General features: G+C 46.4%; 1 protein-coding gene across 3 annotated transcripts in view; it reads left to right on the top strand.

The window, feature by feature from the left end:
• The first annotated feature begins 13,842 nt into the window (after positions 1-13,842).
• Positions 13,843-22,750, top strand: part of AHNAK2 (AHNAK nucleoprotein 2) — a 72,503-nt gene continuing 63,595 nt past the window's right edge. For 2 of the 3 annotated variants that reach the window (XM_085580845.1, XM_085580842.1), the window contains exon 1: positions 21,986-22,084. In XM_085580845.1, coding sequence (XP_085436971.1) covers positions 22,001-22,084 — 84 coding nt within the window. In that variant the 5' untranslated portion in view covers positions 21,986-22,000. Of the gene's footprint in view, positions 13,992-21,985; positions 22,085-22,750 lie in introns of those variants that run through there. The other variant, XM_077783930.2, reaches the window with a different exon arrangement.

The following is a 22,750-nucleotide window of genomic DNA, read 5'->3' as shown; positions in this document are numbered from 1 at the left end:
GCCCATGGGAAGCATCTCCACAAATGGGAGCCTTCCAGCCTTCCCCAAAACCTTGGGCCCCACAGCAGCAGCTACAAGCTGTCCCTCCACTTACATGCTGCTTTCCAAACCCAGCCTGAAAATTGTCTCCAGACTGCCACAAGCCAGGGCTGAGCTGCTGAGCACCATCAGTTTTCTATCAGGTTCAAGGCTCATTGTCTGTGTCCATTTAAAGTGATGGCAACCACTGTGAGTTGCCATCACTTGATGGCAAAAAACTCTTTATTTTGGGACTGGTGAGTTCCAGCGTCCTGCCTTGGAGCAATGACCTTGCAGCACCACACCAGAGCTTTTGGGCATCCAGCTGCTGGGAGTGGCATGCAGCTCCCTGGAAAGAAAGCCATAGCTTCAAGATGGGAGAGGTACAGGTTATAAAAAAGCCAAGCAAGCACACACTAGCACAGGTTTCTGTAAAAGCAGGGAGAGCTAACCCACTTCACCATGGAACTGCTGCTTTTGATAGGGCTCTAATTGGGGATTTTTATTCAGTGTTGACTCTCTTTTATCAACTCCTTGTCTGCATGAGGTTCTTTTAGGCATGGTAAAATGAGATTCATATTACCACATTCCTGCTCCTCCAGGCATTTTCACATCACTTTTCCCCTCTGCAGATGAAAGGCAGTGCAGCAATAAGTGGCATTTCTGTGGAATATACTGCCTCCAGACACAAACTGCATGCACAATTACTTCTCCCTATGGGGAAAGCAAGGCAACTAAAGATGTAATAACAGCACCTTGCCTTTGCTAGGCTGCTTTGATCCTGGAGGATCTCACAGATTTCCAGAAAACCTTGTCCTGAAGCAATAAATCATGTGAACTAGGCAAAACATTTCCGAGATTGTTTTTTTTTAAATACAAACACCGGTCATCCATGGACAAAGCCCAAGAGGTTCTGTCAGATGTCTCCCCTGACAGCTTTGCATAAAAAGAGTGAGAGAGAATGAAAAATACCCATGGATAAGCATATACCCAAACATTCTGCATTTTCCTTAAAAACTGACTCTCTTACCTGTGTTTCCTACATCATGACAATGTGCAGGTAGGGAGTATGACCCCTCTAAGTGGGGCTGGGCACAGCCCAGAGATTTGGAATAAAAACATTTTATTTCTTCAGAGGCTGCAAGGGATTGGAGTTACACCCATCTAGCTATAGGAAGACCTGAGTGCCCATCTCAGCTCCCAGAAACCCCTTATCCCAAGTATCCTACAGCTTGGAGGTCAGGAAAATACCCTGTTAGAGAAGTGTGTGCGTTGTACCATGTCGAGAAGGGCTTAGGCATGTGTCTTCTCTATCCATAAGTACAAGATCTCTGAGATCAGCTGGAGCCACATCCCTCCAAGTTCATGTTTTCAGGGCACAGGCAGACCTGCACCAGGCCAGAAAGAGAAATTACAGAAAGAGAAATACGTGACAGCAGGGATCATATTAGGCAAGACTTGAATGCAAGCAGCATTGCACTTTTGAATGTCTCAATTTCCTTTCCTAACCTAGCTTAAAGACAGGTGATGTCAAATAGGTGCTTTGCAGTCAAATGGCACGTTTAGTGCCTGGGATATTCCATGGGAGTAGTTTTAGCTGCAGTAATTCAGAAAATATCGTAGCCTGACCACCCAAATCACTGACCCAATGTAGCTTTTTTAGGAGTGAGCTGTAAAGCACAGTAGGAGGATTTAAGAAAAATGTTGGTGATCTGGCTCTCTTTAAGTAACACAATAAATGCAGAGGGCCTGTGAGTGAATACACTTCACAGCCAGCTGGAGTTTCTGACCACTGACTGCTCATGACAGGACTCACTAACAGACACAGACACCACATGAAAATTCTGCCATCGACAGAGCTGCAGGTCTGAGAGTTTCCTTCGGTCTCACCCTGTGCTGGTGGAAAACTTTACTTCCATCACCTAGCTCTCAGCCAGATTTCATTTTTACTTGGTTTTAAACAGACTCATTAGACCATTCCCGAGATGGGCTTTGGTTGGTGAAACTTTGCTTCCTGAGACAAAGTGAAGTGAGAAAGGAAAACTTAAAAGGTAAGGCAAGATGATTTTGCTTATTTGCTGTAAGTAGATGGTTTTGCAGGCGTGACTAGGAAAGTCTTCCCAAAATCTGCTTTCATAAGCTCTCCAATCTGCTCTCTGCTGGCTGGCTCATGGATACTTTCTGGCTCCATAATGAGCTGTTATAAGTGAGACTCCTGTAAATCAGATGACTCTGTAGTCATTTGATGCTTATATTTGGCCTGCTGAGTCACAAGGACAGGGGTTACATCATGTCAAGCTAGTCATGCAAAACGAATTACAGACAGAGCAGAGCTCTGGGGTGTGCACAGGGTGGCCCTGAGGTGTGGGAGCTGGGCAGCCACCTTCCTGCCCTTACCCCATTGTCACCATCAGTGGGGCCCTGTCCCTCACTTCTGCTCCTGGCACAGCTCTTCCTCCTTCTCTGGTAGGAATATCTCCTTTGAACAGTATTTACAGCAGACCTCTAGAAGGCCCCCACCAGATAATGTCTGGTCACACACCCAGGTTCAGAGCAAGGTCAGACAGGGTGTCCCAGCACAGCCTTACACAGAGGACACTATTTTTCTTTAAAACAGAAAAGCCAAATCGTTTTCTTTTCCAACATACTGTTCCCTCTAACAGCCTGTCCCTGACCCCGCCTGTTGGCTGTACACTGAGCCGTGGCTTCCTCCCTGTGGTTCCTCCTCTTCTGCACCTCCTTGCTCCCAGAGTGGTCCCCAGCCTTGCACCCTCTCCTCATCCTCACACCCACGTGCTGGCAACTTACCCACTGATAAGTGCTAGGCAGCCTTTAGACTTCCTAAAGAAAACAGCCTTCACTGAAGGGCTTAATGCAGTAGGGAAGCCACAGCAGCCTCTCTCAGCAACCCCTCTGGAAAATTAGTGTTGCTGTTAAATGCTACCCTGTGCTGCAGCTGGAGATACCCACCTCTCCCATCAATTTGTAGGATCTCTTTGTACCTTTGGCTGCTCAGAGTTCCCACCAAAACCACGGAGAGAAGCAGGGTAGTAAACAGACTTATTAACACCTTTATTTTTCATGGGGGTGCAGCAGTTTAGAAGAAAAAGCATTTCACTCCATTAGTCTTAGGGTAGTCTTGCATCATGAAATAATTCAAAATCCTGCAAGCTGAAGTCAGGACAAAAATCCCATAAGCTCACAAAAAAGCATTGGTTGGATAATGGTATTCTGGTATTCCCCAGTGAAATATTTTGCAAGTTACCTCTCACAGGTCATTCTTTTTCCTTCAGATTGTGGAAAGCAAAAAATCCTCAGCACATGCATCAAAGAAAAAATGATGACTTTGATGGTTTAGCAGTCAAGCCACTCACCTAGAAGAAGGGGCACTCTGCTCCAGAAAACCACTTCCTTTTTTTTATGTGCTAAATATTTAATGCAAAATGTACAAGGTTTGGCAGCCACCTGCTTACCCTGACCACTAAATCACAGTCGTATTTGCAGTGGTGCCTCTCTATCTGATCAGAGTCTGAGCTTCTTGCTGCACAGCAGACCCATTTTCAGGAAATGCAATGGGAATTCCCACAGCTCCCTCTGGACCACCTGGTGAGCAAGCCTGGATTTGAATCCCACTACTCAGCAAATCTGGCTCCCCCAGTTCTTGGACCAAAGCTCCAGATTCTGTGTAGTCACTGAACAGAAGGAATGGATGAATTCAGATAGAAAAGATTCAGCTCTGGTGAGGTCTGGGAAAGGTGGTGTGGCCTTCAGGAGAAGGTGCTGGGTGGTGGATGCCAGCTGGCTGCAGGTGTCTCCTCGCAGTCCTGGGAAGGGCCCTGCTCCCACTGAGGCACAAGTGTTCAGGTAACACCCTGGGCTGGGTGGTGGCACTCCTGTGGCAATGTCAGCCACTGACAGTGAAGAAACCAGTGAAATTAATGGGCCACTGTGGGTGGACACCAGGAGAAGGGCAGAGGACAGACCCTGCTGGCTGCTGGAGAGGGCTCTGCTCCAGCACAGAGTCTCTGGCCGAGTATTTGCAGACTCTGCAGGGCACAGTGCTGGGCTGAGCCACCCTCAGCTCCCACAGAGTTTCAATTGTGTGACCATTCTCTGTTTGGGATCACATTTTTATTCACACATAGAGTATTTTCCTAGGTAGAGCAGTTCAAAAGCATCATGCATTGAATTTTTGTCCCTATTTTCTGGAAAACAGCGCAGCTTGCCTGGAAGTGTCAGGCTAGCCAGGGAGAGCAGCCCTCCCTGTGAGCTCTCACATCTGGCTTGTTTTCAGAGGTGGTGCTGTGCAGATCATGGCCTCTGTTAACATGAGAATGATAACTGATCCCAAATTTTATGGCAGGTGAATAGCAGTGGCTGCAGCTGATGGTGTGTCCTTGTGTTCTGGTGGCATGGCTGTCCCACCCCTGTGCCTGGCTGAAACTGTAAATCCCTGTGGGAGCAGCCTGAGTCACTCTCAGGTATCACACATATGAAATAAATAGCAGCAGCTCCGCTGAAAGGCTCCTGCCCTGTTGAGGACCTGGTTGAAACCACAGCAGGCAACTCAGACCTGTGTCCCTCCTCAGATTTGCTCTCCCTGCCCTCCTCTGTGAGAAAAAAGAGCAAAACTCCTATAGCCATGACCAGACCCCTCCCTGGTGGGAAATGGGATACCTGGGCTTGGAGGGGCACTGCTCTCACTGCCAGGGAGAGTAGAGTGAGGTCTGCATGAAACCTGCTTCAGGCTTTGTTGTCTTTTGAGCAGGAAGAAAAACACTCTCCCTGCAGCCCTTGACTGACCTGAGCTTGGTCTGCAGCACCAGCAAGCAGAAGGGTGAAGCCCCTCGCTCACGGAGAGCAGCCACAGCTCTTGCCTCAGTCCCTGCTCCCTGGGATCTGAGCTTTTGGTGTGCTCAGATGTCTGATCCCACCTGAGTCGCAGACCTCTCCACTGTGACAGAGCCTGCTGAGCTGACAGCAAACAGCTCAGTTGGATGTGCTGGAGATTGCAACACCACAATGTCCTGCAGCCTTCTCTGCCCCGTGTCACAGCAGCCCCAGCGCTGTCCCCCCTCTGTCCCCAAGCACAGCTGCCGTGCAACAGGAAAGTGCTGCGGTCTTTGGAGGAAAACACCATGTACCACTTGATCTCCCAAGGAGAAATAATTCTCGTGCTGTCTGCTGGTGCCTGTGGGGACCAGCAGTGCATGTCTTGGCAGCCCTCATGTGTTGTTCGAGGCAGATTTCCTGCACGGATCCATCCTGCTGGATGACGGCCACAAGTAGGAAGGAGATGAACACGCCCTCTCAGGAAATTATAAAAGAACAGAGCAAATGCTTTTGTTTGTGAAGCAGCATCATTTGGAGCACCATGAGAGCCTCCTTCCAGAGGCAAAAGGCAAGTTGGAAATCACAAGCAGCTCCTAATCCCATGCCAGGCACTGGGTGTCACCAGGCGTGCTGTGTAAGTCAGCCAACACTAGAAAGGACCTTAATGCATTCTCTCTGAACAATGGCCCCAGTGGAAATCCCACTGAAAAGGATGGTGATACACTTGTTATGAACTCATCTCTATGAAAGCATTTTCTTTTTCAAAAAAACAGCGTTGAGGAACCAGGGGAATGATCCATGGAGGAAGCTGAGAGAACGAGAGAGCAGATGCAACACAGGCTAACGGAGTGGGAGGCACTGCTCAGGTGACACTTAAGTCTGCAGCACATAGAGAAGACCTGCAGCAAAGATGGACTGGGCAGATTTCAGCACTGAGACAGCACTTGGAACCCTGGAGTCAAAAGGCCTTTTCCATGTGGGAGATTATATTGCAGGGATGAGTCATGAAAGACTCACATCAGGCATCCTCCAAGGCAGCAAACTCTGGAACACAGCCTCGGGCAACACAGAAAGAAGAGATGCCCGCCAGCCAAAGCATTCTCCCAGACTGGCCAGAGCCCAGTTCACACACTTTTGCTGCTGAAGGGATGTTTCCATGCAGGGCACGGTGCCTCTCTCCTACTCCATGGTGCAGCCAATGCTCCCAGGGCTCTCACACAGTGAGAGGTCACCTTCAGGCACCCTTCTCCAGGAAATGGAGGGAATTGCTCTTCAGCTTCTCACCCTCTAGAAATGTCCTGCAAATACTGAACTACTCCATGCAAAGGCAGGTGGGCCTCTCCCCAGCTGTGTTTTGTAACAAAAGGGTGTCTTGGACACGATCTCCAGGGAATAGTCTATGGTTGCAGATTCCAGATGAGAGCAGGTACTTCTCAGAGCGAAGTGTCTGTATCTCTTTGCAGATCCCTGCTACTCTCCTTGCCATTTCCTTCAGGCTAACTTAGGGGATTGCTCCTTGTTTGCCTTGGTGAGTCCTACTTTTATATGCTGAGTTCTCTCAGAATCTGCACATGACTCCAAACAGAACTGAACAGAGAAATATAAGAGGTAAAGTCCTGAAATACTCAGCCCTGCAGCCTCTAAAACCCTTTCTATCTGGGCAATGCCTGTCATCTGGGCAGCTTTTGACTCATTAATGGAGGAGCACTGATCTGACCATTGTGGAAGAAAAGGCCTTCCTGCACTGATATTTTCTCTTCATCTGGGAAGAGGAGATTTAGAAACAGAGCTATGGAAAACTAGCAGATTTTAGGCAACCAATACCTCTTCATAGCCCAAGGAATGTAACATTGAAAAATGTGTCCTTGTGAAAGGGAAGAAATTTCTGTAATTGATTTTCTAGTACTCAAATGGCTGAAACAGAAAGAGATAAATGAACTATCCTCATAACTGGACAAATCAGGGCATGCAGATAGTTTCTTGTAAAAATGAAAGCTTTTATATAGTTGAGGTTGATATATCTAACTCAGAATTTTTCAGATACATTTTAATGAAACTTTCAAAGTTATTTTAATGGAACCCTAACTAAGAGTATTTTGGGGTAAAACACTGAGCTATTACACCTGATTGTCTCAAAAAGCAAACCTGAAGGCAAGTGAATTTTACTAGGAACACCTGTACTGCACTTTAGCATTACTATAGTGTGATGAGAGTGCAGGAGACTTAACCTGGCCTAAATTTTTCTCACTGTTAAAAGCAGTGAAATCTCTTCTGCCCAGGCCTTGATCTCTGCCTAGACACTTAAGAGGAGGAGGCTAAAATCTGACAGCAGAGAGGGGACTCTTCTAAAAGGCACAAAGAGCAATAGTAGAAATTCTCTAGGAAAAAAAAAAGAATTTAGGCACACAGATTCCAGTTATATCAGCAGCAAAAGCCAATGTCTTTACAAATAATAATCATGAATGGATCAGTCTCTACAGGTCCTTACCAGTCCTCAGTCAGCCTGAGACAGATGCTGAACTATACTGAGACATCCAGTATCTAAATAGCTTTGAACAGCTGGTCAGTAGAGCTTGGCCAAAAGAACAGCTGAGTCAGGACATCAAAACATGACCCTACAGAAATTCACTGGGCACTGCATACTTTCTTTCTTCCCTGCCCCATGGATGTACCAATACATGCTCACTTACATGCACCAAATACACATTAAAAAAAGAGAGCAAACTGCCATGACAAGGTTCTTTACAGTCAGGAACCAAATTTTGAAGTCTCCACAAAATGGTGTGGTCCCAAGTTACTAAAGGAAAATATCTCAGGCTAGAAGGAAAACACCAGTGTAAAGAGCTGTGCCAGATTTTGTTAGGAAAGGTCCATTTTCTCATGCACCTGGACTCTGCACACTAAAGGCCAGTGCACCTGGGCTCCTTCTGCATCAGGGATGCTGCAGCAGAAATTGAGGATGCCTTGCATGTTCGTTTTAGATGCTCCATGTGCACAGCTCCAATAGTGGAGCAAATCACAGATGTATTTAAAAGGGAGAGATGAGGCTGGAAGGCTGATGTTGAGAAGGTTTTTGGTTTTTGTTTATTTCAGGCAAAATATTTTAATATTTTGTATCTCGTTTTCCCATGTACAATTATTAGCTCTGCTTGCCTGTAAGAACAATTTCAGGCAACTTCTAAACTTGCTTCTAAGTTCCCTGTTCTGTTCTTGCTGTACTGCTTAAAAGAGCAAGACATAGCAGGAATGGATGACACCCATTTGGCTCCAGGGAACTTTGTTGTCTGACTTTCCCATTTCATTTGTGCCAGAAAAGGTTTGTGCATCTGAGATGAGAGTAGCTCCCTAAGCAGATTTTTACCTTGGGGGACTGATGAGCTGAATGTTACTGTTGGAGGAGATTGTGTAACTCAGCAGATACCAGATCACAAAAGTGAGGTGGGAAAAGTCACTGGAACTGGTCCATGTCACGTAGACTAAAACCTCCAATCATCTAGAAAGTTATGTAAAACACTCTAGGAAAAAAAGCACTGTCACATAAAGAAAACAAGAAAATTGGTAATTCAGGAGATGTTGCAGGACTTTGCAGATCTCAAATAGCTGAATTGGCCAGAGTATAAATCCAAGCAGAAGACATCTAGCGAATAAGAATGGGCACACTTCAGGAGGTCATTGAAGGGGAGAGGAAAGGCTGAAGAAGGACTAGCTGAGCCTTCTGTTGGACGTGGAAATGTGAACATGTTTCCCAGGGCGATGCATCCCCTCTCTGATCCCAACAGACCTCAGGGGAAAAATCTCCTGGCACCCATTCTCCATAATTGCCCATGCAGTGGCAGCACCATCTGACCAATAACCAGCCACTGAGGGTCAATGGGAAAGAAGAGCAAGAAGGAAGGGAATGAAGAGAGAAGAATCTGGGCCCTCAAACGAGCAAGTGTATTAATTTGGATGTAGACTGCAAATGCTGGGATGCATGTAGGAATGGAGGCTGGGAGACAGCTGTGCAACCTGGAAAGTTCCAGTGCAGAGTGACAGCGACGTCCACGCCCATGGGAACAAAGAAGCTGCTCCCAGTTCAGCAATGTGCTGCTGGGAACAGATGCCGGTGCCTGAGCAGCCTTCCTCCAGCTCGGAGCTTCAAAGGCACGAGCTGTGCTCCCCATGTTTGCCCAAGTATTTGAGGATCAGGGAGGCATTCAGCCTCATTAACCTTTCAGTGGTATGGAAACTGCAGAGCAAAAGGACAGCTGGAATTCTTCCTCCTGTACACACTGACCTAGGGCACATTCATCTGAACACGCTGGGGTGTGGAGCCATGGTGAGTGCTGACATTCTGAGGAACTGCTCAGGATAGAACATGGACCTGCTGGAGCGGGCCCAGAGAAGGCCATGGAAAAGATCAGAGGGCTGGACCACCTGTCCTACAGGCTGAGAGAGCAGGAGTTGCTCAGCTCAGGGAAGAGAAGGCTCCAGGGAGACCTTATAGCAACTTCAGCTTGAACGGGCTCCAAGAAAGCTGGAGAGGGACTTTTGACACAGGCATTGAGTGGTGGGACAAAGGGGAAAGGTTTCAAACTGAAATATTAGATATTAAGAAGGGTTTTTTGCAATGAAACCGGTGAAATACAGGCTGCCCAGAGAGACAGCAGATGCCCCACCCCTGGAAGTGTTCAAGGTCAGGTTGGGTGGGGCTTTGAACAAGCTCATCTATTTCAAGATGTCCCTGCTTACTGCAGGGGATTTTCACTATATCACCTTTAAAGAACCCTTCCAACCCAAACTATTCTATGATACCTCTAAAAAGCGTATTGCTAGGCACTACGTTCTGGCAGCATTTATATTTTTGGCAGGACTATGGTGTTATTGTGAGAATCGAGGAGATCAGGTCTGTGCCTGACCTCACCCTGCCATTGTGCTCCTGCAAGGCTGCCCTCCTCCAACTCCACAGAGGGAATGAGGTGTGCCAGGGCAGAGCCATAAATCCCACTGCAGGAGTCCTGCCTGTGACATGAACTGGGTCACACGTCCAGAGGAGGACGATTCTAACAAGAAGCCCAGTGAGGTGTTGCTATCCAGGAAATACACACAGGACAGAAACACCAGCTCATTTGAAGAGCCATCTCCACTTGTGCTGCACTGTTTGCACGAGCTGAACTGCAAGGGAAAGAGTAATTCAAACAAAACAAGTAGGAATGACTGTAGAAAAATAAATGTGCATCTCTGAACAATTCTGATCTGCCCATTATTTGGGTTGTCAAGATCCAGAATAGATGTGTTGACTCAGCTTTAACAATGTCAAAGTGCAGCCTCCCTGGCCAGGTTCATCTGTCCAAATGTAGGCAAGTCGTGCTCTCTGAGACAACCAGGATATGCTGCCTTGCCTCTGCTGGCCTGTCTGGAAGGGGACAGGTTTATCCTGGGTCCTGGGTCACATCTGCTAGCCCCATGTAGATGTCTAGGGGCCCTAAGGTACCTAGGATGGGCATCAGGTACCTTTGTGTACAGAAGAAAATGGAGAAACTGGAATGCATCCATCCTCCAGGCTCCTTGATCATTAACGAGAGGTGTGTGTGTCTGCAACACCCATCTCTAGGAATCTTCCTTCAGAGGGACATTTCTCTTTCCAGACACTATTAAAATATCATTGAAAATAAACTTGCAATGAAAATAAACTTGAAAACCTGAAGACAGTTCAGTTACTCTCTTCCTTAGTCATGCAAACTTACTCCCATCATTGTCTCAGTTTTGGGTCTTTGTAGACTCAGTTGGAAACAAAGAGCCCAGAAATACCACACCACCAAACTCTGCCTTGCTCTGGGACATTACTCAGTCCAGCTCAGCCTGGTCCAGGAGCCCTGAGAAGCACTGAAGGGACAAGGAGCAGCAAGGCTGCACAGCACATGGAAAAAGGCTCCCAGAGAGGCAGTGTTCCCAAAACCATTTGCACCAGGGACTGCTCCTCCCTCACCATAAATTTTATGGGGTATGAAATGTCATGAGAAAGGTCTGGTATTGTCTTTTTATCTTATTTTTGTTCACAGCCCCTGAGGGAGCGTTAGCACTTTGCAATTGCTTTTCCCTGTTCTTCTGTCATCTGTGGATATTTCCATGACACACTTGCCCTGAGGCCACCAGACTCAGCTGCCAGCCCTGAGGGCATCTCCACCTGGCTGAACTAACGAGCAACGGAGGGAGGACATTTCCAGAGGACAAGATGCTTGGATTTTACAGGGAAAGGGCGTGCTCAGAAAACTGTAGCATTAGCCCCATTGACAGGTTGAAAATGCTTGCAGAGAGCAGCAGGAAGGCTGGGAAGAGCCTAGGGAGGACAGGCTGAGCTGTGGCCCTGCAGAGGGTGGCCAGCAGGTCTGTGTGGTTGTGCAGTTCTAAACCTTTGGTCCCTTCTATCAGCACCCCAGACCTTGTTTCAGCAGAGACTGTGGTGACATCTGGTCCATGGGCAAGCAGCTACTGATTTATGGCCATTTCCTGCAGGAAGGGGCTGTCACTCTGCCTTCATCTGCATTTGTAAAGACTCTGATGGAACGCACTCAGCAAGCAAGAGACACAGAGCTTTCTTCATGGTGTCAAGAAAGGATGTTTTCCAGATCCAATGAAGCTCCATATTTATGTCTCTGGTTCCTCTGAGGTAAGGAAAATGTGAATCCAAACCCTCACCCTCACAGAGCAAGCTGAGAATGGAACCCAGACCACCTGCATGCCAGGAGAGTGCTCCATGGACTGGTGTGTTATGACAAAAGTGGGTACCATCCCATAACCACTGCAGGTGGAAAACTCAAACCTGCTGCCATGGATAAATTAAGCTCCAAGGATAACTAACAAAACACCTCTGGAGATCCAGCAGCTCAGTAGGCTCAGGAATCCAGACGGGCTGAATTGTGTGGGAGAGATCCAATCTCTTGGGCTACAGAAACAAATACCCTCCCTCCAGAGGGTATTTGTGTTTAGCACAAGGCAGCAGCTGAGCAGAGAGCTGGGGTGCCTGGCAGCACAGTGCTGGACTCATTTCTGCACATCATGCTTCAAGCTCTGAAACCTCATTTAAATCTAGTCCCCAGTTATGGATCTCTTCCAGGTCCTGCCCTTCTGCTTCCTGTGCCGCATAGTGACACATTGGTGCATTCCTTATCCTGCACATTTTCTGCATTCTACGGGAATCCACTACTGATACCAGAAGCAAAAATAAAGCTAACCAAAAATATCTGTCCCAAGAAGTTGGCTTTCTATGTGCAAACATATGGCTGAAATGAGTAAACAGGGAGATCTTCCAGCTGAGTTGTTCTCCTGTGTGTGTGTGTGCACATGTGCTTGTATCTGCATTTTTCCTTGAACTGTTGTCATCTTCACTAAATATTTTACTATGTTCAAAAGCATGTCTGTAAAGGGCTTTCAACAGTAGGGAAGAACACATGGATTTTTCTTCCTCTACTGCACTAAGAATAATTCACTTGTCAGATACCACACTGCTCTCTTGATCAGGTGGTTCTGCAAATAGAGAGAAACCACATCCTATGCGCACAGAGAATCCCTGAGTCACCACTCTGTCTTCTGATCCATCTTCTCCATCTTTGAGCCATGACAAGCTGGGGCCTTGGACTGGCTCTGCTGCTCAAGGATTTATGCTATCAGGCACAGTTGGCAGAATATAAAGAGTAGAGATACAATTAACAAAATATGCTTGGATTACTACAGTCCTTTGACTGCAGTGGGACACAGCAGGAAGCTTTTATTCTGTAGCTGTCTAAAGCTGTGGGAGTTGAATCCTGTCTGCAGAAGTCCACAGACCTGACTTCGGGAGGGAGTAACCTCTCCTGTGATCTTTGAGGCACCAAGTTCCCACAGAGCTGGTGGGGCCAGGCTAACTGGTGTCATGGGGATTGTGCTCCTCAGGACAAACTAAGGGCTACCATAATCCATGCCAAGCAGTACAGCCACACCTCTTGCCTTCCTTGCCATAAATACCCAGAAAGCCAACTCTAGCATGAAGCCTTGAAGTCCCTTCCCACCCTGTGCTCTTCACCAATACCACTGCAGTGCTCACAGCCAGAAAACAGGGGTGATGCTATGGACACATTCCCATTTAGCAGCACTGGTCTCCTGGCTCACACTGGTTGCTCTCATCTTCTGCTCAGCTTCCACTAGGATCAGGGAAACTTGTCCTGTAGATCTCAGTGGGCACTGGATCAGACCCAGTGCACATTCTTGCACAGCAGCTGTTTTTGGCCCCAGGCTGGTTACATGTGGAATGGGCAGCATGATTTTCCTGTTTTTTAAAGATTACTAATGAAATGTCTGAGCATTACAATAAGTTCAACACAGAAAGTCTACATATAATTTATAACTTGTTCTTTTTCATTCTTGGTGGCGGTAAGTAGCTGGCCATGAATACAAGTTTATTTCCAAGATGTGTCCCAAACCCCTTCTTCTGATGAGTGTCCAGGGTTCAAAAATGTAATTTTAAGCAGAGGAGTGGGATTCCCTTCTGCTGATTTCAGGGTGGGTGAGATGGGGGGGGGGGGGGGGTTTGCTCACAGAGAGGGGAAAATCCCAGGGTCTGCTCACCCTTCTTGCATGCTTCCCTGCTTTTCCTCAGGGAGCATGCAGAACACTTCCCAGCCCCACTCCTCCCAGCTCTCCATCACCAGGAGGCTGCTGTGCTCCCATGGCAGCGTGGCCTCTCCGCTGGAGCTCGGGGAGCGCAGCAGCCAATCGGGCAGCCCTCATCAATCTCCCTAAGTGTGTTCAGACTCTGCGAGGAGCATCCTCACCACTCCTCTTCCCTCTCTGCAATGACCTGAACTCAGCTCTGCCAGCAGCGAGCAGTGAGCCATAATGCGATGCAGGGCAGCCCGGAATAATCTGGTTGGCATCCAAGGATGTATATTCACTGAGAGGCTGAGGAGTGTGTCAGCATTTAGTTTCAGTCTAGCTGCACTTTTCCTGCAGCACAGAATCACAAAGTCTCCGTCTCCTCCTCTGGATTGGGATTGATTCTGCACCGGGATCCTCTGAAAAGACAAAGTTTTCCTCTCTTGTTATTGCTGTACCACCACAATCTACCAAGATGTGTGACTGCTTTCATCTAGTTCTTCCTAACTGGCAAGGATCTCCAGCCAGTGGTGGGCTTACGTTTTCTATACTTTTCTGTATTCTGCTTCTGCTTTCCTGTGCTCCGCTCGCTGCGACTCAGCCTCCCCGGCAAACCCTGCAGCTGCTGGGGTGTGGCTTTCTCTGATGCTGCATGAATCAGATAAGGAAAAATAGAGTTAAGAAAAGCCTGTCGTTACCTCCTCTAAACTTTCCTGCACATGTCGAAGCTGTGCTTAAAGAAGCCTTTGACTTTGTAAACGAATTAAATTCAAGCTGTGTCTAAATGACCTCTTTCGGGTTGCATGCCTTAATTCACGAGCTTGCCCTTCATTTCTCAGAGTAGCAGGATTCCTGCATGATCCAATCCACCCGGCATTTACAATGGCTTAAAGCTGTGCTGTGCAGTGTATGTTTGCAAATTCAACGTGTCCTACGCTCTGTATTGGGGCTATTGGCTGGACAACACGGCACTCTGGAAGAAGGGATTATTTTCCTGGGTTTCCCTGCAGAGCAGGAGGAAATTAGCAATTTATTTTTTTTTTTTTTAAAGGGAAAAGATACACATTTTAATATAAAATATTGTTGAAGCAGAACAGTGATGACTGGGGGAACGAGTCTAAAGAGTAGTGCTAAACAGTGCTTAGCTGGCAGAAGAGTATCAATAAATTACAAATCTGCTCTTTAGTTTATGCAGAGATTGACCTGTTTTAAAACAAGCAACTTGTAGTCTTAAAGTCATGTCTACAAAAATGGTAGGAATCTAAAATTTCTACAGTATATTTTTCTCCCTAAAATATACAAAAACCTATGTTTATCTACATGCTGCAATAAATTTTCTCGCTATTTATTCTGGTAGAAGTTATAGTCTACAAAACACAGTCTGTAAGATTTTGATAGTCTAAAAGTAGAGCACTTTTTTTTTTCTTTAAATGCCTGATTATTTCTGTTTTCTTTTGTAAATAGTTTAGGATTATATTTTCCATAACAATGGAAAGTCAGAAATTGCTTGTCAGACTCTGAGTCCTATTATTGCCTAAGTTGACTTGTTGGAATCAAGGAGACAACTCAAGGAATAACTCATATCTCTCCACCCAACAAAAGATACAGTCTGGCTCTCTGCTGGTTACCTGGTGATTAGATAAACCAATTGAAGAACTATAAGGTCATAGCAAATATGTTAGGACTACACTCTGACCGTATTTAAATATGATTTATTCAAAATATATTTGACATAGTTTTGGTGAAAATATTTTCTTTTATAAATGTGACTATTCCAGTAGTAGCATTTTCCTAATGTTTGTCTGCCTGCACAGATTTACTTGTTTAGTAAACAAACTAGTTTTGTGGTTCTTACTACTCTTTCTGTTTACCACATCAGAGACATTCTTGGGACTTCTAGATACCTAATAGAAACTTAAAATATGCTAGAAATAGAATAGAAATAGAAATAGAAAATATGCTACCTAATAGAAACAAATACAACCAGAACACTAACAGAGCACTCCACCAAACAAGGCTTTTCTCACTGATTAGCAAAATGTTTGGATTTTTTTTTTTTTAGGCTTTTTTTTGTATAAGGAAACAAAATTCCCCCATGCCATGAACCTGGGTTGTTATTTCCTTGGTACCAGTCTTCTGATGGTGTGAAAGGATGCTGTTGGTGTGTCACATGCCAAAGAAGCATCTCCTGCACAGGGTTGTGCCATGGCAGCAGCCAGCTCCCGGTGCTTGGGAGGTGCCAAGCAGGATCAGGCTGTGGCACCCACAAAAGATCTGTGCTGGGCAGGGCTGCAGCAGGGAAAGATGGCTGCATGTGAAATTTGACCAGCATCTGCTTTCCAAACAGTTATTGCTGATGTTTCCTGGCAATGGGTTATCACCTCGGAGCTCAGGGTGTGGCAGCTCTGTTTTTCTCAGACAGGTAGGCTGGCTGGCTGCCCAGGCATGTGATATGGGTTTGAGAAAGGAGTATCAGCGTGGTGATGAGGCAGGATCATCTGAGCAAGGGTGGGGAAAACCACGCCATGAATCCCACATCAAGCAGAGCATATTAAATGCCTCGTTTCCTCCACGGCATGGAAGGAAGGCTGGCTAAAAATAGGCTGGTTTTGTAAGCTCCTGTCTCTGCTGGCTATATTCACTGCTCCTGCTTTAGCTGAGTGTCATGATGACACAGGTGAGAAACAGATAAACAAAACTTTGCCAGTTTTCTTTATTAGCCAGGCAAGAACAGGCATGCAGTTGGATCTGACATCTGGAGAGGCTGGGAGCGTTTTGCAGTTGTTGATGAACGTGTTTGTCATGGATAATTTTTGAGTCAGAACAACAAATAAGTAGGAGAAGAGAACATCTCTATCAGCAAACTGTGGCAGTTGGCCAAATCATAAAATATAGAGGTCTTTTTAGCACAAATGTTTTCTAAATCTTTCCTTCACCTTATTTTGGGGCATGATCTAAATCCCCAGAAACTAATGGCTGTAAAAGACACAATTCACTAAAACACTAAAACACTGGAGCAAGTGTGTATGGCCTTCTAATTGCCACCAGATGAAGGGTGAAAATAAAACACCTACCTTAGTCCTTTGCTGAATGGACACCTGGACCACAAGATTGCTGCTTCTCAGGTGCCATGTTGATCTTTGCACTGCATGGGGATGACACACCTGAGATCCTGAGATCAGCTGGAGCTCTAGAAGTCCCTGGCCAGGCACCACTGCAAGCTGTAATATCCAGAAAAACTCTACAAGTACAATGACATCCCTTCTCCTCTGTTCTTGTCTGCCATGCCAAAGGCCATGGTCCATTCTACCATACAAACTGCTGAGTATGGTCCACAAATTTTGAGAATCTAGAAAAAAATGCTAGCTCAATTGCACTTTTTCTTAGAAATATTTTCTCAAAATATTTGACTATGATCTGCAACAGCATCTATTCCAGCCCCATCAAGAGACGGATTAGAAAACCTGTAGCAGCCAGACTGCCAGCTTGGGTGAGGAACACCCTCCTGGCTCTCAGGAGAAGCTCTGACCTGACACACCAGCATATTTCATTTTCCCTCCTTTTACTTCATTCAGTGAGTTTATTGTTAAAATGACAAGCTGTTTCAGTTTCAGCAGACACTCATTCTCTGCACAGTAATGCTTCCCAATATCTACTCTTGTTCTACCCATGGTGACACCAAAATAACTGTGGTGCCAGCATGGACTGAAAGGGAATCTGATTCATCTGGCTCTGGCAGAGAGCTCCCTGCCAGCATCATGAATCAGGTTCAGTAAATTGCATCCCTCTGGCTTCTCTCGGTCTTCCCTCCCTCCTGACTCATCTTCTTCCCTCCAGAGTTTATATTTTTAGTTATTAGTTTCACACTTCTATTTCCAATGGGTACAAACGGGCTCGTTGGTGACTTAGGAGCACAAGTGGAAAAGAAACATCGGCATGACAGAGCCCCACAGGCAACAAGGCTTTCTTTGTCCATGCCCTGCCCAGTGAAGGGTTTGCTGTTCTCCATCAAGCTGCAAGAAATGGGGATGGTATGTACCCGCCAGAGGCACAGCACATTGTGTTTGCCACAGCTTCTGATTCATGTGAGGAACGGACATACCCCAGCAGCAAACCAAAACCAGCTGAAAAATGATTTTTCTTTACTGCTGCGTTTCAAAACTTCAAGAAGGAAGATGAACAGACATCTCAAGTCTGCTTTGGTAGTGTGCTCCTCCCTGGGCACCAAAGCGTGATGCATTTTGCCCAGCAGTTTGTGCTGGAAACCATCTGTTTCCATCCAAGGCACTCTGGCTGCAGCAGCCTCTTTTCCAGGGCTCTTGTTACTGTGTGAGAGGTGGAAGAATGTGAAGCAAAGGCCAGGGAGAGCCCCCACGAGCCAGGGCCTCCAGGGCCGCTGCTATTGCTCCTTGCTCTGGCGAGCACTGCCACCACCAGAGATAAATTACACCCTTGGTTTGACGTGGGGACTCGCTGCCAAGAAAAACACTCCAACAATCAGCCAGGCTGGGCTTGTCTGTACAGAGGAGTGGCTGCAAAATACTTCTGGATGCAGTTTGCAGCACGCATGGTCAGCCAGTGCCAGTGTCCTGTGCAGATGGATGTCGTGTTTTCCTCGTTTCCGTGTTTCCCATGGCACTGCAACCTTGTCCCAGCCACAATCCCATCCTCAGCACGTCTGTCCTGTAGAGTCTGCCAGTGCAGCCACCATGGGTAACCTGCATGTGTGGGGTGCTTGGGGCTGCATTGCTGAGCAGTGGGATATCCCTATGGGGATTTGGTTGGCAGTGAGGTTGCAGGAGGGTTATTTTGTCCCTGGTCTAACTGAGAGCACACCTTTGGGGATGATGTGGCAGTGCAGGGGTGCAGAGAAGGGATCACAAGGACTTCCTAGAGCCAGTGTTGATATGTAAGAAAAGGCACATGGAGCTGGTATTCTGCATGAGGGAGCTGGCCAGCCCATGCTAGCATGCATTCACTGTAGGAAATTCAGGGCCCCAAACTCTCAAACACCAAAGGAATAACTATCTCTCAAGGATACACCCCTGCCTTTATAGCAACACAGACAATTACATAACTGTGTCCAGTCATGAGTTTGAAAATGCCAATAAGGTCCAAATTTTTCCAGCCTTATGTCTTTGTACTTATTAGTAGCAGATATTACAACTAAATAGTAGTGTCTGTGTACCAAAACTTGCTGGCATAATATTTTGTGTTGAAGTATCTTCAGGGCCATCAGAGTTGCACAAGTGTAACCTTTCATTCCTGTTTCTGCATTAGTTTGTTCCCCTGCTAACCCTGTCAGCCCCTGTGCTTGCACACAGCCTCGCCATGCAGATAACAGCCAGGTCTGAGGTTGCAGTAATTAGTCGCTGGGCTTCCAGTTTTCTCTCGTACATATCACCATTAGATTTCTATCAGTGTATTTTTCTCTGTCAGAACAGGCTGTACCAAAAAAAAAAAAAAATCTATCTAGTTGTTAGAATTACTGAGGGAGAAATATTAGTAAATTAATGCTAGTAAATTGATTGTAAATTACACAGGTGCATTACACATACACTCTTCTACCTGCATTTAGAATACATAGAATACACAAAAGACAAGAAACAAAACTGTTTCATCTGTCTTTCACTGCCATAGGGTTCTCCATCTCACATCAATACAAAGTTTTTTTGATGAAACACACAGCTGGGATGGACCAGCAGACTAGTCCAGTGTGAGGACATGATGCATACTTATGAGCCAAGAAAATTAAAGGAAACAGCCCTACCACCTTCACCCTTTTCTTAGAGCACAAAAACAGATGCATTGCACAGTCTTGGAAGTTTTCCAGGCTTCCATTTTTTTTTTAAGTTCATGACACACAGCATGAAGCAGAATCTTTTAAGCTACTATGGCATCAGATGTGTTTCAGGGGAGGTGCTGAGAATGTGGGTGAACACAGAACAGATCAAGTTCTCCACACTTTTGTTTTCAAGGTTTGGCAGCACCAAAGCTGTGCTTAGCTTGGACTGATGACCAACATCAGTAAATCCCTTTGAGACTCAACAGTAGCATGAAAGGGGAAAATCTATCCCCAAATCCTGAGGGACCTGGAAGCTTGCTGTCATGGGCTGGAAAGGGAAATGTGATAGCCCCAGTGAAGCCAGGGCCATATGGAGTGGCTTGTCATGGATATTATATTTCCTCTGACCCTATTCAAGAAAACACCAACTCCAAATTTGACACAACCATGTCATGGTAAACACTCAGCACCCATTCTGTGGCACCCATTTTCCCAGTGGGATCAAAATTCTGGTAAGACACAGACAAGAGACAGGGATTTTTTTTTTTTTTAACTCCTATTGTTGATTTTGAGCCAATAAAATCACTGTGGGGTTTTACCACAGAGCCAGGGGGACTCTTTGTGTGTGCCTTTGAGAACATTGCTGCCTTCTTAGTGCCTCACCCTGAAAATGATAACCCTTGTCTTTGTTGGGCTCCTATACTTAATTAATGGCTGAAAAGCATCTGGAGAAGGTTGAAGTAGGTAAATGATGCAACTTAACTCCCAGTCTGATGACTGGTGTCACTGTTCCCAGACTACAATCTCTCTTTGATATTGGAAACAACGGCGAGAAAGATGCTGATGATGGTGACATTGGTTTTGGCTCTGGCTCCTGGAAGATGCAGTCATCTCATATCTTATGATCCCAATTACACCAGCAGATGTACTCTGGGTTCACACTAGTGTAACTGGAAAAGGGAGCTGGACCACAAAAAGCTTTGATAAAAGGGCATTACAGCTATGATTAGAAAAACAAAAAGGGTTAAAAGAAGGTACGGAAAAAAGATGGAAAAGGTGGGTCAGCATGGATCTGAAAGAGCTGGATCTGAAGTTGTTGTGAAATTTGTGATCTGGCCCAACAGTCAGCATGTCTGAGCCTCCAACAGCTGTTCTCTGTATTACACAGAAGTGAGGAAGAGCAGGAGAAAATATGAGATCTGGAAAGAGCCACACAGATCCCACCCATCATGAGAAAGGCAACAGTGGCATTAAAGGGAGGAGGAAGAAAACAGCCTAGAAAAGCTTTGCCATGAATGATCATGAAATTATGTCAAAGAACCTATAAACAGTTTCAGGAAAAAGCTAAATAACGAAACTTTTTTTTGTCTCACTCCCTTCCCCTTTGTGTCCTCCCCTAATCCAGAGTGGCCTTAGGAAAACAGCACAAGAATAGCTAGGCTCCACCTAATTTGGACTAAGGATAACTCACCTCCTCCCCACCCTATTTCTGGTTCTTTGCTTGACTTGTGTCATGTTTGTCTCTTGCACTCTGATCTCTGGTATGTGCCACAGCAGGAGAAGTAGGGAAAAGAGAGATGTTAACCTTTCCCTTGAGAAGCAAAACATGACTGGTGTGAGGGGGAACACAGTGCCTTTTCTTGGCCACTGAGTAAGGCAAGCAGCGAAAAAACCTGCCCTTTGCATGTGTCTATCCTGATTTCCAAAGGGGAAAAATTCATAAAGGAGAAGAATATACTTCTCGCCACCATCAATCCTGCAATTAAACTGAACTTTAGCAAAATATTTGCTGGGTTATGTAATAGGGGTGGATTACAACAGGCTGCCACATGGCTGGAAACTGCAGTTTTAACCCCTGGACACACTGCCTTGTGGTAGGTAAAGATAAGTGACATCATGGAGCTGTAAGAACAGTGAAACCTTTAAAACAGACAAACCTTTAAAATACACTTTGATGGTCCATCTGATAGAGCAACTCCAAGTATCTGAGGCTGCTTTTCTTCCTGATTTTCTTGCCTATACATGGCCTTTCTGTCTTTCTCCTATCTCTCCCTCTGAGCAGTGTCAGAGCAGTTCCCCAGGTGCCTCTTTCTCAGGTTTCCCACTCTTTATGGCTGCTGAGGATGCCCTGGAGGTGTTCCCTTGCACCAATGTGTTCATGGTGCCATCCTTTCTATGACGTGGCCACCCCTCCTGCAACTGCAGGTGTTGATGCTTCTTTTCTGTGAGCTGAACCCAGTGATGTGTGCCAGGACCAGGAGCACAGACGTGGCAGTTCTGGCTGCAGGGCACTGCAGGTACCAAGGTACAAACCCTATTATGAGGCTGACCCCAAGCCACCCTGTCTTTTCTGATGTTTCTGTGCATCAGCTGGATGAACTTGCCCCACAGTCAGAGACCACTTTCCTTCCTCAGCACAGGGTAAAGTCTCTCTAGGTCTGACCAGCTATTATTTGGGCAGCACTTAAAAACTGGAGAAGCAGAGCATTGTAGCTAATTAGCTGAGCCAGAATGGCACAAAGGACGTTTGAAAGAGAAGAGAAAACAAACAAAGCCTTGGCGAGGACTCACAGGCGAGGCAGGCTGGCTGCAATTTGCCGCTCAACACGCAGAGAGGCTCCCCAGGAGAGCTCCCAGGGCCATGGCAGAGGGGAGCACCCTTTGGGAAGAGCTGGCTGTGAAGGGCTCACATGATGTGAGGCGGGGTTGGCAGCCAAAGCCGCCCCCGCTGGCCCCACCCAGGGACCTGGGTGCATGAAGGACCCACAGCACCTCATCCATCACTGCAGGGACACTGCCAGCAGGACACCGGGACCGAAACCTGCCCATGGCTTCCAGGTAGGAGCTCGCTTCTTGCAGCACATCCCGCTGCCTTGCCTCCACTGCCTTGCTGCTCATGTGTGTGAGAAGAGGCACTCGGTGCCCTCAAGAAGATGTAGTTGCTGGTTTCTCTGAGCACACATCACATCAAGACTTTCTACCTGCATGTTAAGTTTCTTCTCTCTCTTTTCCCCAGCTGCTGGGGTTTGAAAATCTTGTTGGATGTGTGCTAAGATGATGAACCGGTTTTATTTGCTTTCTGCCTGGTATTGCTGTCATGACAAGCAGAGAAAAGTAGGATACCCCCTACCCTGACATAGCAACCAACATGCTACTGGGGCATGTATAGTTGCTTTCATTATGAATGCCTGCAGAACAGAGAGTGGCAAGGAGCTTCTTGAAATGGTTATGCATCATTGAACTTAACTGGCACTCACCCAGACCCCCAGATGGGAGAAAGAGGAGCTTTTTCTAAGCCCTTCCCACATTCTTGTGCAAATAGAAAGGATGAATGATCACCATCCCCTGTGCCAGACAGTTTTCTGGGCCAAATTCACACACAAGCGTAGGAAAGCCAAGGGGAACTGAAACTGGTGAAGCTCTCCCTTCCTTCCGCTGCTTGCAGTGATTGTATTTCATATGTTCAAATCCTTCTGGGATTGCTTAGACTGAATTTGCGTAATT

This window comes from Lonchura striata, chromosome 5, assembly GCF_050655825.1.
Source record: "Lonchura striata isolate lonStrDom1 chromosome 5, ASM5065582v1, whole genome shotgun sequence".
NCBI lineage: Eukaryota > Metazoa > Chordata > Aves > Passeriformes > Estrildidae > Lonchura > Lonchura striata.
Note: the sequence above shows the minus strand (reverse complement) of the source record. Positions and strands in the feature narration are given on the sequence as shown.